This window comes from Astatotilapia calliptera, chromosome 16, assembly GCF_900246225.1.
Source record: "Astatotilapia calliptera chromosome 16, fAstCal1.2, whole genome shotgun sequence".
In the NCBI taxonomy this organism is placed as follows: domain Eukaryota; kingdom Metazoa; phylum Chordata; class Actinopteri; order Cichliformes; family Cichlidae; genus Astatotilapia; species Astatotilapia calliptera.
In genome coordinates, this window is record NC_039317.1 from 17,109,009 (window position 1) to 17,121,748 (window position 12,740).

At 38.5% G+C, this 12,740-nt stretch overlaps 1 protein-coding gene across 1 annotated transcript; it reads left to right on the plus strand.

Annotated features, from left to right (window-relative positions):
- Window positions 1-10,559: 10,559 nt before the first annotated feature.
- Window positions 10,560-11,955, plus strand: LOC113008276 (potassium voltage-gated channel subfamily E member 2). Its single transcript, XM_026145582.1, has 2 exons — window positions 10,560-10,724; window positions 11,340-11,955. The coding sequence occupies exons 1-2, from the start codon at window positions 10,695-10,697 to the stop codon at window positions 11,670-11,672; spliced, it is 363 nt and encodes a 120-aa protein (XP_026001367.1). The 5' UTR covers window positions 10,560-10,694; the 3' UTR covers window positions 11,673-11,955.
- The last annotated feature ends 785 nt before the right edge of the window (window positions 11,956-12,740 follow it).

Here is a 12,740-nt window from a genome sequence, read left to right on the forward strand (position 1 = left end):
TTCCTCCTCTATGGGTACTGGTGTAGCAGTTCATTTATTTTGAAAGAAAGTAAGGTAACCAAGAACATTTGCTGAAGTGTATGTAATGTAACTGTATGTAATGATAAATCAGAAAATGTTGCCTAAGCTTTTTAGTTCTAGGCCACTTTGCTTATTTTAGGTTATTTTAGGTGAAAGGTGTTTAAACTATTTTGTGGTTGTTGCCTCGGAGATGGACTTGACAGAACATGCCATGACCGGATCTTGAGAAAAAATGAACACATGGCATGACTGAATAGCTTGTGGACCCACCTTTAAGAGCAATAAGTTGAAGTACTCATTTTCTGTATGTGTTTGTCAGTCTCTAAAATTGCCTAGTCTTTTACAACATTTCTTCAGTTTATTGAGGTTTGCCAGCATTCATTTATGCAGAGGTCTTTCAATTAGGTTAAGGTCTGCACTTTGACTGGGCCTTTGCAACACCTTGATTCTTTTCAGCTGCGCTTGGGATCATTGTCCTATTGCTTGACTCAGTTTTGACTTAGCTTTCTTACAGACGACCTCACATTTGACTCTATTAGTTTTCAGAGGAGTCACGCTCAGCTCAATTACTGCAATCTGTTTGTTTTACAGTCACAGGATGTAAAACAAACCCAACTCATCAGCCCTCCACCAATGTGCTTCACGGCTGGCATGAGGTGTTTGTCCTTATATGCTATGTTTGTTTTTTTCCACATGTGGTGCTGTACATTATGAGCAAACATCTGCTCTTTAGTTTTGTCTCCAAACGGACATCGCTCTAGAAGCCATACTTGTGACGTTTGTAATTCTGTTGTTGTGTTACTGCTTTGTGTGTGTGGACGAATGTCTGTGTATATAATGCATATGGTCCCTTCTGTTTTACTATGTAAACCTTTGTTTCATGTGCAGCACTTTTGTTAAACTTTGTTGTCTTTAAATGTGCTTTATAAATACATTTGGATTGGAGTTTTTTTCTGATTGTACTGTCATGAACCTGTTGAACCTGAATGCCAGGTGAAACTGTCAAAACCTCTACTGTCACAGAGGTGCTCACATTCACAGCTGATCACTTAATCAATGTGTTTCATTTGCAGCACCTGGCTGCTATTTACCTGCTTAATTCCAATTGAAGCAGGAGGGGGGGACTTCTTTTTTTTTTTAGTATTGCACAGTATTTCTTTTTCACATGACCTTATATTCCCCCCCCTCTACCATAATATATACACTCACCAGCTACTTGATTAGATACACATGTTCAACTCCACATTAACAGAAATACGAACCAGCCAGTCACAGGACAGCAACTCAATGCATTTAGACATGTAATAATGGTGAAGAGTGCCTGCTGAAGTTCAAACTGCGCCTCAGAATGAACAATAAATGGATTTAGGTTACTTTGAACAAGGTTGCTGTTGCCAGATGGGCTTCTCTGAGTATTTAAGAAACTGCTGATCTGGGTTTTTCTCTTGCAGTCACCTCTAGGATTTAAAGAGAATGGTCCAAAAAGAGAAAATATTCAGTGAGAGGCAGTTTTTTGGGTGAAAATGCCTTGTTGATGGCAGAGGTCGGAGGAGAATGGCCCGACTGCTTTGACCTGATAGGAGAGCAACAGTAACTCAAATCACTGCTTGTTACAACCACGCTGACCTTGTCCATCTCTTTAAGAGCTCAGTGTACCCATCTTCTCATAGCTGATTCCAGAAGGATAATGCACCATGTCACAAAGCTCAAATCATTTCAACCTGATTTTCTGAACATGACAGTGAGGTCACTGTGCTCAAACGGCCTCCACAGTCAACAGATCTTAATCCAACAGATGACCTTTGGGAGGCAGAGTGTTCATGACTGAAAAATAAAAATGATTGGCCAGCTGTGATGAATAAAGAAAAAAAAAAAAAAGCAGACAAACCTAAAAGTATTCATTTTCTTTCCCAGACATTTTTTGTTGGTCATAACTTAGTTAAGTACACTTTGAAGCTAATATTACGAATATAAATGCATGGAAGTTGCAACTGCAATAGCTCTTCTTCAATAAATTCACCATCATTATTATTAGTACTGCTACATCCAAATATCCCCATTTCAGATACAATACTTTAAGATCCTCCATTAAAACCAACAACCTGCTCTTAAATTAAAGCCACAGACTGGGATTCCAGCACTCTGGTTTTGTTGTGATTTCATATCACTGCTGAAATATACAAGAAACCACTTGACCCTAGTTATTTAAAATAGTTGATTTCTTGTTGCCATATTGCTGACTACTGTAATTCATTATTATCAGGATGTCCAAAAAACTCACTGAAAAGCCTTCAGCTAATCCAAAATGCTGCAGCAAGAGTGCTGACAGGGACTAGAAAGAGAGAGCATATTTCTCCTGTTTTGGCTTCCCTTCATTGGCTTCCTGTTAAATCCAGAATTGAATTCAAAATCCTGCTCCTCACATACAAGGTCTTAAATAATCAGGCCCCATCTTATCTTAATGACCTTGTAGTACCATATCACCCTATTAGAGCACTTGTTGTTCCTAGAGTATTTAAAAGTAGAATGGGAGGCAGAGCCTTCAGTTTTCAGGCCCCTCTTCTGTGGAACCAGCTTCCAGTTTGGATTCAGGAGACAGACACTATCTCTACTTTCAAGATTAGGCTTAAAACTTTCCTTTTTGCTAAAGCATATAGTTAGGGCTGGACCTCCCTTAGTTATGCTGCAATAGACATAGGCTGCCGAGGGATTCCCATGATGCATTGAGTTTTTCCTTTCCAGTCACCTTTCTCACTCACTATGTATTAACAGACCTCTCTGCATTGAATCATATCTGTTATTAACCTCTGTCTCTCTTCCACAGCATGTCTTTTATCCTGTCTTCCTTCTCTCACCCCAACCGGTCGCAGCAGATGGCCCCGCCCCTCCCTGAGCCTGGTTCTGCCGGAGGTTTCTTCCTGTTAAAAGGGAGTTTTTCCTTCCCACTGTTGCCAAAGTGCTTGCTCATAGGGGGTCATATGATTGTTGGGTTTTTCTCTGTATCTATGAAGCGCCTTGAGGCGACTTATGTTGTGATTTGGCGCTATATAAATAAAATTGAATTGAATTGAATTTAATATATCATTCCAACTCTCTTACAAACAGGTTTTTCTCCTCAACCAGCCCTCACTCGACTCATACCTTCCCTCGTTCCCAAGAGGAAACTAATGATATTGTCCTTGTGGAAAAATACTGGCATCCAGGCCATGCTTTGTTCATTGTCCATATTGGACAGTGAAAACACAAACAATAGTCTGAGCAAATGCTTGAAATGACAGTTTGGATAGAAACTGTGTCAACATTACAAAGTGTCAACAGCTACATGTAATAACCATCAAGTAATACATTTGTCATTACAGCATGTATGCAGCTTCATAAAGTTTAATGACATATTAATTGTTTCTTATAAATTGGATCAAGAATAGTCACAGAACAAAAGGCTATATTTTAGGACAGAATAAGCAGAACAACACAGCAGTTTCAGAAGACAATAAAGTGCTGTTTATGGTCCTGAATGGATGTTGAGGAGGAAAAGGTTTCCCAGTTAAACATAGCAACTTCAATGTAACGTACTTCTTTAAAGCAAACATGGGGTGACATATACAGTACTTCCAAGGAGCCAGATGTTCAAGAAGCTGCAGCAAATGGTGAGCAGTATCTAAAAGTAATTTCCTTAAGAAACAGGAAATAAAGCCTGTTAATAAATGACGTTAACATGGAGGAAGAGATGTACAGCCGTCTGTAAAACATGGTGGGGGCGCGGTCTTTATTTATTTATTTTTATTATTTCAACCAGTGGTGTTGGGGAACTTGTCAAAACTGATGAAAGAATAAACAGGGAAATGTATTGTAAGATTTTAATCAACCACATGATACCAAAATTGATTGGCAGCAGTTTCACTTTTGAGCATGACATCGATCCCAAACTCACTGTGAATGCAGTAAAAACACACCTGGACAGAAAAACACACAATGCAGCACTATCAGTCATTGATTATGCTTTCCAGAGCCTGTACCTCAACTTTACTGAGGCTGTGTGGGATCGTCTCGACAGAGAACAGAACAAAAGGCAGCCAACAACCAAAGAAGAGCTTTGATTGTTCCTTATAAAACCTGGAGAATTATTCCTGAAGACTGCTGTAATAAATGACAATAAAGCGTGCCTAAGAGAGAAAGAGAATGGTAGTAATAAGAAATTGTGGTTGTAAAACTTAGAATTGCACATATTTTATAAACTGGATTTACATTTTTTAATAAATTGCTGCACCCATTTCTGATTTTCCTTGCAAAATATCATAAAATGAGGTGTGACTCTTTTCTTTTGCAGCAATACTGATATAGATAGAACACCTGTGATTATATAACATTAGATGATATATCTTTTTTCAGAGCTCACAAGAAAAAAAACTAAAACAAAATAGCTGGCACGATAGATTGCCACCTGTGCAACAAAATAAAACAAAGAAACAAACAAAAAAATGCCATGAAGCCACTTCTTTGTTCAAGCACAGGTAATCCCCTGCATTAAACCTCCACCTGCTTCACGCTTTAGTTGAATTAAGGTATGTAAGTCTCTACAAGTCTGAGTTTCTAGCAAATGCCCCCCGGCTGGTGGCTAAAATTCACACCATATTGCCAACTGTATTCACTCACCCATCCAAATCACTATATTCAGGTTTTCCAATCACTTCCACGGCCAGTGGCCACAGGTGTGTAAATTCAAGCACCTAAGCATAGGTCGCTCTCAGGAGCACCGTCGATTCCGGCATGGCATCATGATAGGATGCCAACTGTGCAACAAGTACCGTCATGAAATTTCCTCACTGCAAAATATTCAACAGTTAACTGTTAGTGGTATTACACCAAAGTGGAAGTGCTAGAGATCAAACTTCATGCGGCCTCCAGATTATTGTAACAGTGCGTAGAGAGCTTTATGGGTTTCCATTGCTAAGCAGCTAAATCCAAAGCTTTGTATCATCAAGCACAATGGACAGCATTAGATGCAGTTGTCATGATCTGACTGTGTGCAGACAGGAAGAAGAGCTTTTATTGCTGAACAGAAAACTCTACAAAACCTAAACTGGGAAGAATCTAACAAAACACACGCATTGTTGCTATCTCCTATCCACATGTAAGTAAAAGAGGTTGTGCAGGCCATACCCCCTGTAACCCCTGCAAAACAATAAAAATATTACTTATTATTTATTTTTTACGATTTTCTTGGAATGAACAGTTTCTGGTGGGACTTTTGTCTTCGTCTGATCCTCGCTCTAAGTCAGTAGCTGAATCCAGGGGCATGTGGATGTTGCATCTTGTTCAGTTTAAATGCAACAGCTCTGCAAGCTGAGTTTATAGGGCTTATGTTTCCTAATGCCTTTATCTCTGCTCTGACATCAGGGAGGCAACGACGACAGAATTATTCATGAAGCCGCTGAGTTTGACAGAGATAAGTGGCAGAGAATTGTGGGTGGTCGATAACCCTTTTCTTTATTACATTCAAATCTATTCAAAACTATTACTGCGTCACTGGGAGCTGGTACGTAAAAATTATGATCCTACCTGTCAAAATATAAATGAGTACTGCTAAAATAAATTAATCATAAGTTAGTACAGTTTCTTTTAATTAATATAGTATTAGTATAAGTTATGTGCAGAGGTTGCACTGCCAGTGAGGTGTGCCACTTCTGTTGGGAAATGCAAATCTGATGGAAGTGGTTTTTTATTCCAGTAACCTCCAAGTATGTTCCAGGAAAGGCAACCCAGCGGCTTTCTTTTTTTAAAATATATGTCTGACTTCACAAGATGGTACGATAAGGTAACTTAACCTGAATACATTCAGTCAGCCATTTAGTGACTCTTGTGCTTTAATAGTAAACCCAACTGACCAATTTCAATGTCAGTCAGTTCACATGATGTCGTCCAGTGCAAAAACTTTCAGGGCTGTCAGCTTTGTAGGACAAGTAATGGTCGTTGTTAGCTGATATTTAAGATCACATTTTACTTAGGTGTTGTTCAAAGATTTTTTAAAGTATGTAAGTATATAACGAAAGCGATAAATATTTGTTATTAATGCTACTTTGAGTGTGAAATGAACATGTTGCAATGAGCTGAGCTAATGAGATAGCTGCAAGTTGTAAGTTGTATCGTGTGCCCTTTTAGGTCACGTTGCTATCCAGACACTTTGAAACATCAAAAACGTCTCTGTTGTTCTTTCTTATTGAAGTGACAACGGAAGCAGCCATGTATGCAATGTGCTGTGACCTTTCAAATATACGGCAAACACATAGTCAATGCATTCCTGACGTTCCAAATGCACCGCACCGACTAAACTATGGCGGCATGCCTGGGATTCTGCATTAATCCATGGAATAGGGCTTCAATGGCAAAAGGAAATATTTACCTCTTTTAGAAATAACAGCTGGGAGACTAGTGTCTAGGGCCCCAACACAATAACTGCGAATCACTGAAGCCAGCGAGGTCTTTTCCTATCTTTCTGGGTCAAATTGACCCCTGACAACAACATTCTTGATGAGTTACACCTCAACAACACAGCTGCTGATAAAGGGTTTGCTCAGAGAGAAGCAGCAAGTTATTGATATGATGTGCAAAAAAAAGTAGACCAGCTTAGTTAATACGCAACCAGCTAAATCCTTATCAATGCCGGTCAATACTGTATGTCATTATAAAGAGATAAACAATCCTTATCACTCTTCTTACATTAGTATTATCATAGGACAGTAAACTCACTGCAATAACTTAAGGCAAATAGGTGAGAGTGAATGGAAATATTTAAGAGTGTGTTATATTTCAGGCCCTCCAGGGTTAGAACTTTACTCTCCTGCCATGTGTTGTATTTCTTTAATACAGGCACGTGCTGTAATAGAAAAACATCAATTTTCCATATGGTCAGCACTGTTACCAAAGTCTGCTTGCAATAGAAATAAAAGCAACATCATATTTGCAATTATTGCTAGGCCAAGCAATGTATTTTTCCTTCTGTTACCATGCCGAGTCATTTGATTGTTAAAAATGAAACATCTTAACTTTGTTAATAACATATCCCAAGCTTTGGCCCGCAGCAGAATGTGTGCATGAAACATTTCCTTTCAAAGCAGATTAAAATTTATAATTTACATTTTATGGCTAGTCCTGTCTAATTTGTGGAGCATTAATTTAAGTGATAATATCATCATAATTACTGGACCCCATGACCCAAGAGACATATATCATACTGTATCTCTAGTTAGACTAGCGAACTGGGTATCCATCACATTAAACAGCTTTAATGTCTTCATCAGTAAAGTGTAGGCTGTTCTTTAATTATTTTGTTTTTCCTGCTTTATTGTTTCATAGCCAGTGTCAGGCAGCTGCCCCCTACAAGAAGGGCCGTTCAGCCACTGCAAACAGATGGTCCACACTTCTTTATTAATCACAGCATCAGCTTTGGTTTCATTACAGACTGAACTGTGTGCACCACATGACCAGTATGTGGAACGTTTTCATTGGTAATCCATTACTGTCTTTTGCTTTTACACATACACACATATGTTTTTAGCATCAAAATGAGGACTCAGAAACGCAGGGAGATCTCTGTTTTGAACATATTCATGTTATCCTTTACTTTTTCTGCCCTAACGTGCACTTGCATCCTCATGTAAACACAGTGTGACTGCTATCTTTTGCAGTATCTCATTACAATTGCACCAAGTCACTGAGATAGGAAGAAAGAATGCTAACGTAAGAATGCTCATGTGTGGAAAAGTACTGCAGCTCCAAGGTCAGGTGAATCACAGTGGAAAGACACAAAGGCTCGGTGTCAAGCAAGTTAAAACATGAGCTACGTCAACATGATTAAAAGACATAATTGAAATTTGCATCAAGGTGCCCTCTTTCTTAGAAAGGTATTATCTATTGAACTGCTACATACCTGATCAACTGAAAAGACAAGTCTTGACTGTACTTGTCGATGATTATATAACCATGAACACTGACTCATGTGAACCCAGAATTTGCAAACCAACACTTCATGGTAAAGTGCTGCCAGGACCCCATGAACATACACACAAGCTCTTTTGAGGAAACTGAGTGTGCTTTTTTTGCAAGTATTGTGACAAAGAAGAATGATCAGAATGTAGTTTTAGTGTGTGTGTAGTTTGTGTGTTTTTTTCTTTTTGCGTTTCTAAATCTGCATTTCAGAGTTTATATAACTTTCTGGCCTAGCTACACACTATGGTTCGCTGCGTCCGGTGGCACTGCCCTCTGTTTTGCATATGTCACCCTCGCCCTTGGGGTTTCTTTTGCCATCCGGTCCTTCCGTGACCACTGACGTTTAATCCAGCCAGGCTTGCGATGACTGCCTGTGTTGCCCTTTTTTCGGATCACGTTGTTGTACATTCCACTCATCCTTTTACTAATAATTCGGGGAAACTCAGTTTCTCTGTCTGGCTCTGTACTTAATTTATCTCAGAGTTTTTCAATCTGCCTCCCTTTAGAAGCCAAAAAACATGTATTCAACACAGCCCTGGATTTCTAGAAAGCACTCAGGACTCCATGCCAGAGGACCCATGTCAGTGCAATATTGAGTTTGATATAATCAGAGGTCATTTTAGGGGTTTTCTTAGCTTTCATGTCAGAGTATTGAAGCAGTTTTTCTTTAGTGCTGCTTGATTGTGACCTTGTAAATGATTGCCGCACTCCTCTTTGATTCATAAACCCGTTTAGTTAACATGGTTTATAAATAAAACTTGTTAACTAAGATACCTGCATTTGCTGCCTGTGACAGTAAGTGTCTGCAATTTTAGAAATGCATGAACATAAAACGCATGAGAATGATGATATCATAAGTAAGATTATATAGATTATAAATTACAATTAAGGATTTAAGGGTAACGATTAATGTCACACTCACTAGTGTTGCATTAAACCTTGCAAGTCAAAAGCTAATCTGTCAACTAGTCTATAGTTGCTTTGTACTCTAAAGCATCATTACAACAGGTAATTGTAGTAATATACGACAGACTCTGAGTGACTTATTTAATGCCCATCTGCTGTATGCTTGCATTAAGTGCAACAATCAAACTGTTCATATAACTGTATGTTATTTTTTTCCATTCATTTCATACATAAGGTGGATGAGATAACAACTCTCTCGAGGCTGATGTGGTACTCTTGCCTTTTATTGCGAAAGCATGACATGTGGTCTCCCGCTGTCCGTCCATTTCACCACATATTGTGTTGTAAGGAGCTTTCATCAGACTAAGCCAACTGGAAAAATTCACCTGAAAAGTGTCTGAAAACTGACCAGAGTTAAGAGAAACATAGAAAAAATCCAGGGTCAGCGTGGAGACCCTGAAACACTTGGACTTTTTTTTTTTACTATGCAAAATCTCCTTTTATCTGATTTGCACATGAAAATTTCCATCAGACACCAGCCTGTAACTTTTCCACGAGGAGAGCATTAGCAGGAGGACCTACATTTGCAAAGTAGATAAGGCAGTTTCTATTTTACTTTTTAAGACTCTTTCCCCCCTTTTCTTTCTTTTTGGCACACTGGTTGAGGAATTTTGCAAGACATATTCCACAGAATGTCTATCGGGTTACAGACTTACTGTTTTCATCTATTCTGCTTCTATTGTCTCTCTCCTTTAGGCTAGAGACAACTCTTTTCAGTGTGTCTCATTGCACTGATGGTCTTTGTGCAAAACCTTCCATATGCCTTAAGTTTTGTGTTTACAGGGAAGAAACCCAGCAGCTATCCAACTGCTGGCCCAGCAATACAAAGCATGAATGATCTGGAAATGATCAGATATAGTAGGAGTCATCCCTTACAGCAACGTGGCTCTGTTGGACAAAAACACCAGGCTTTCAAACAATTATAAAGTATGTTATCAAGCATCCTTTTTACACACAGACACAAAGCTGGAGTGTCCTTGAGACAGACCTCTTATTGCTCTTGACAGCTGGTACCGGAAAATTTACTATAAACAAGGACTTCATTTTAATTCCTTGGTTTTTCGCTGAATATGGAGTCAAGCATATCTGAGAACTGATTTACTGGGGTAATTCATTAATATATATATGTATATGTATATATGTATGTATATATATGTGTATGGCTCTTAAATGTGTTGCATTACGTGTTGCTGCCATCTAGGGTAAGCCTGTTTAAAACTGCTTTAGACTGGCTATCACTCAATTTTATACTGCGCTCCCTCTATGAGGGCAAATGAGGAATTACATTTCAAACAAGTCAGGCCAAGCCAATAACTATAAAGTGATGTTATTTCTTTTTGGTATATGGGAATTAATGGGCGTATAAATGTGTTTTTCACCTTTTAACCACTATCAGCACTCTTATGTCTCAAGTATCCAAAGCAAATATCAACATTTTAAAATGCCTTATTCAAGGTCATGCCTCACTATCACACACACACACACACACACACACACACACACACACACACACACACACACACACACACACACACACACACACACACACACACACACACACACACACACACACACACACACGAAAGATAAAGACAGCAAATAAAATATAAGCAGCTTTCTGTGAGCTAATTACTTCGTAGGTTACTCTGACCGGCGACGCTCTTGTGCTCTCTCCCTGTTTTTCTCTGCTTTCATTCCAAAGTGATTTCCTGATCAGTTCCATGATGTGGCCTTCTCAAACATGGCAAAAGGTTGGTACAGTTGAAGCTTAAATGTTTATAGTCTTTGTCACTCAGTAATGTTAAATTGTTAAATCTATCTCTATATATTTAAGAGCAAATTTGTCTTCAGGTGACATTAAATGAAATAAATAAAGGAAAAATAATGCACTGTTACTTGTTTTGTGTTTTTGAGCTCTGAAAACTCATTTTCTCACCTGATAACAAATGTGTTACTTTGTGTATTCAAAAGGGCACATGAAGGGTGCATGTCAGTTTTCTATGCTTTTTCTTTTATAAGCAATTAAAGAAAGAATTTCAGTGTAACAATAAAAAACCTAACATCATGTTTTGATCAGACTTGCAGTGTTTTACATTTTATGCTGATAAAAAACAGTAAAGTACTGTTGACGCAAATCAAATGAATTGAAAGTTCAACTTTGAATGAAAATTGAATTAAAGAATACCCAAGAACATCTTCTTTGCTGTTTTTTCTTTTTTTTCTTCTTTATATTTTGCTTTATTTTTTGTGTTTGTGTCAAGCAGATTTTGGATTTACAGGATTTAAAGCAAACAAATGGGGCTATAAAATAAATTTTCCATGTTTTTTCATTTTTTTGATAAAAGTCTTGTGGTTCTTTCAACTAGTTGAGTGACACTAATTGGTCAAACTTGACCCTTCATCTTGAGACGTCCCTTACCAACGCACTGAATCACTTCCTGGATAACTGGAGGCGCAACGTGACTGCTGCAAGCAACTCTCTGGACAAGACTCTGGCTGAGGAGAACTTCAGGGACGTGATCTGGTATCTCGCCGTGATGATCGGCATGTTTGCCTTCATTATTGTGGCCATGCTGGTGAACACAGTCAAATCTAAAAGGAGGGAGCACTCTAATGACCCCTACCACCAATACATCAAGGAGGACTGGACTGCTCAAAAACAGCAGGGCGATATCATAGCTAATTTTGAGGCTAGATAATGAGGGCAGAATGAGGTCACAGCAGAGATTTGCTGTGAAGACCAGCAGAAAAAAAAGTCATATAAAAAAAGAACCATCATTAATCAGTTACCATTACTAATAAGCACAACAGCAGATTTTGCAAAGTTATTTCTTGATGTCCCACTGCTAACCTGTTAGATGAGCTTCTGAAGGACAGCTTATATGTAGATGTATAACAATGCAATACTGGAAATGTATTAGGGAAAAAAATGTAGATTTTGAGATGTTGCGCTTTGAAGCATATAAAGATTTTGCACTTTGAGCTGTTGTTTCTTTATTCTCACATATATGCACCCACACAAACATACCTAGAGACAAGACAGAGACGGAGAGAGAAAGAAAGAAAGAAAAAGAAAAGGAGGAGGTACACCGAATAAAGGTTTATAATTTTTAACCATTGTGATGGTTGTGATGTAAATTTCCAGAGGTATTTGTTGGACAGCACTCACATAAAAACATTTTTTCTGCCAATGGCCATCTGCTGCATGTGTCCAGATGGCACCTATTATCTCATTTTCTTTACTAATCAACTCAACTTACAGTCAGTGTTCCCTTGTTGTAAGTAAGTATGGGCTGTGAGTTTTGGGCAGAACTTTACTTGATAAGTAGCACTCTAAAAATGTAATTGAAGTATCAGAGGTCTAAGGTTTCCAAAGCAACAAAAGTGCATAGTGAACATAAAGACATTCTGACATTCATGCACATTTTTCAAAGATTCAGCTTTGTGTAATCACACCTGCACATGCATTCCTGCTGTGCTGTGGCCAAAAGTGCTATGAAAAGGTTTGTCAGCAGCCGTACATATTTTGGCCTGAGGAGGGCAGCAGTACCTCTATCCCGAGATCTTATAAGCACCTGCAGTACTTCAAGCAGGAGCATGAATGCAAGACACCAAAGTAGAAGTGTTTCTAATGCTTTTTTGTGGCTTCAGTGGTTATTAAAGATGCAGTTTACTAGTAAAATTGTGTTAAAATCATTTGAGGTACATTTAGTTATGAGAAGCCAGTGAGACATAACAATTCAATCACATTCCAGCCAAAGCAAAAG

What these genes read in the sequence shown, in the direction of transcription:
- LOC113008276 (XM_026145582.1), top strand. Translation starts at nt 10,695, where the DNA reads ATGATGTGGCCTTCTCAAACATGGCAAAAG. An exon ending in CTTCTCAAACATGGCAAAAG is followed by an intron (nt 10,725 to 11,339) that starts GTTGGTACAGTT and finishes TCTTTCAACTAG; the next exon opens with TTGAGTGACACTAATTGGTC.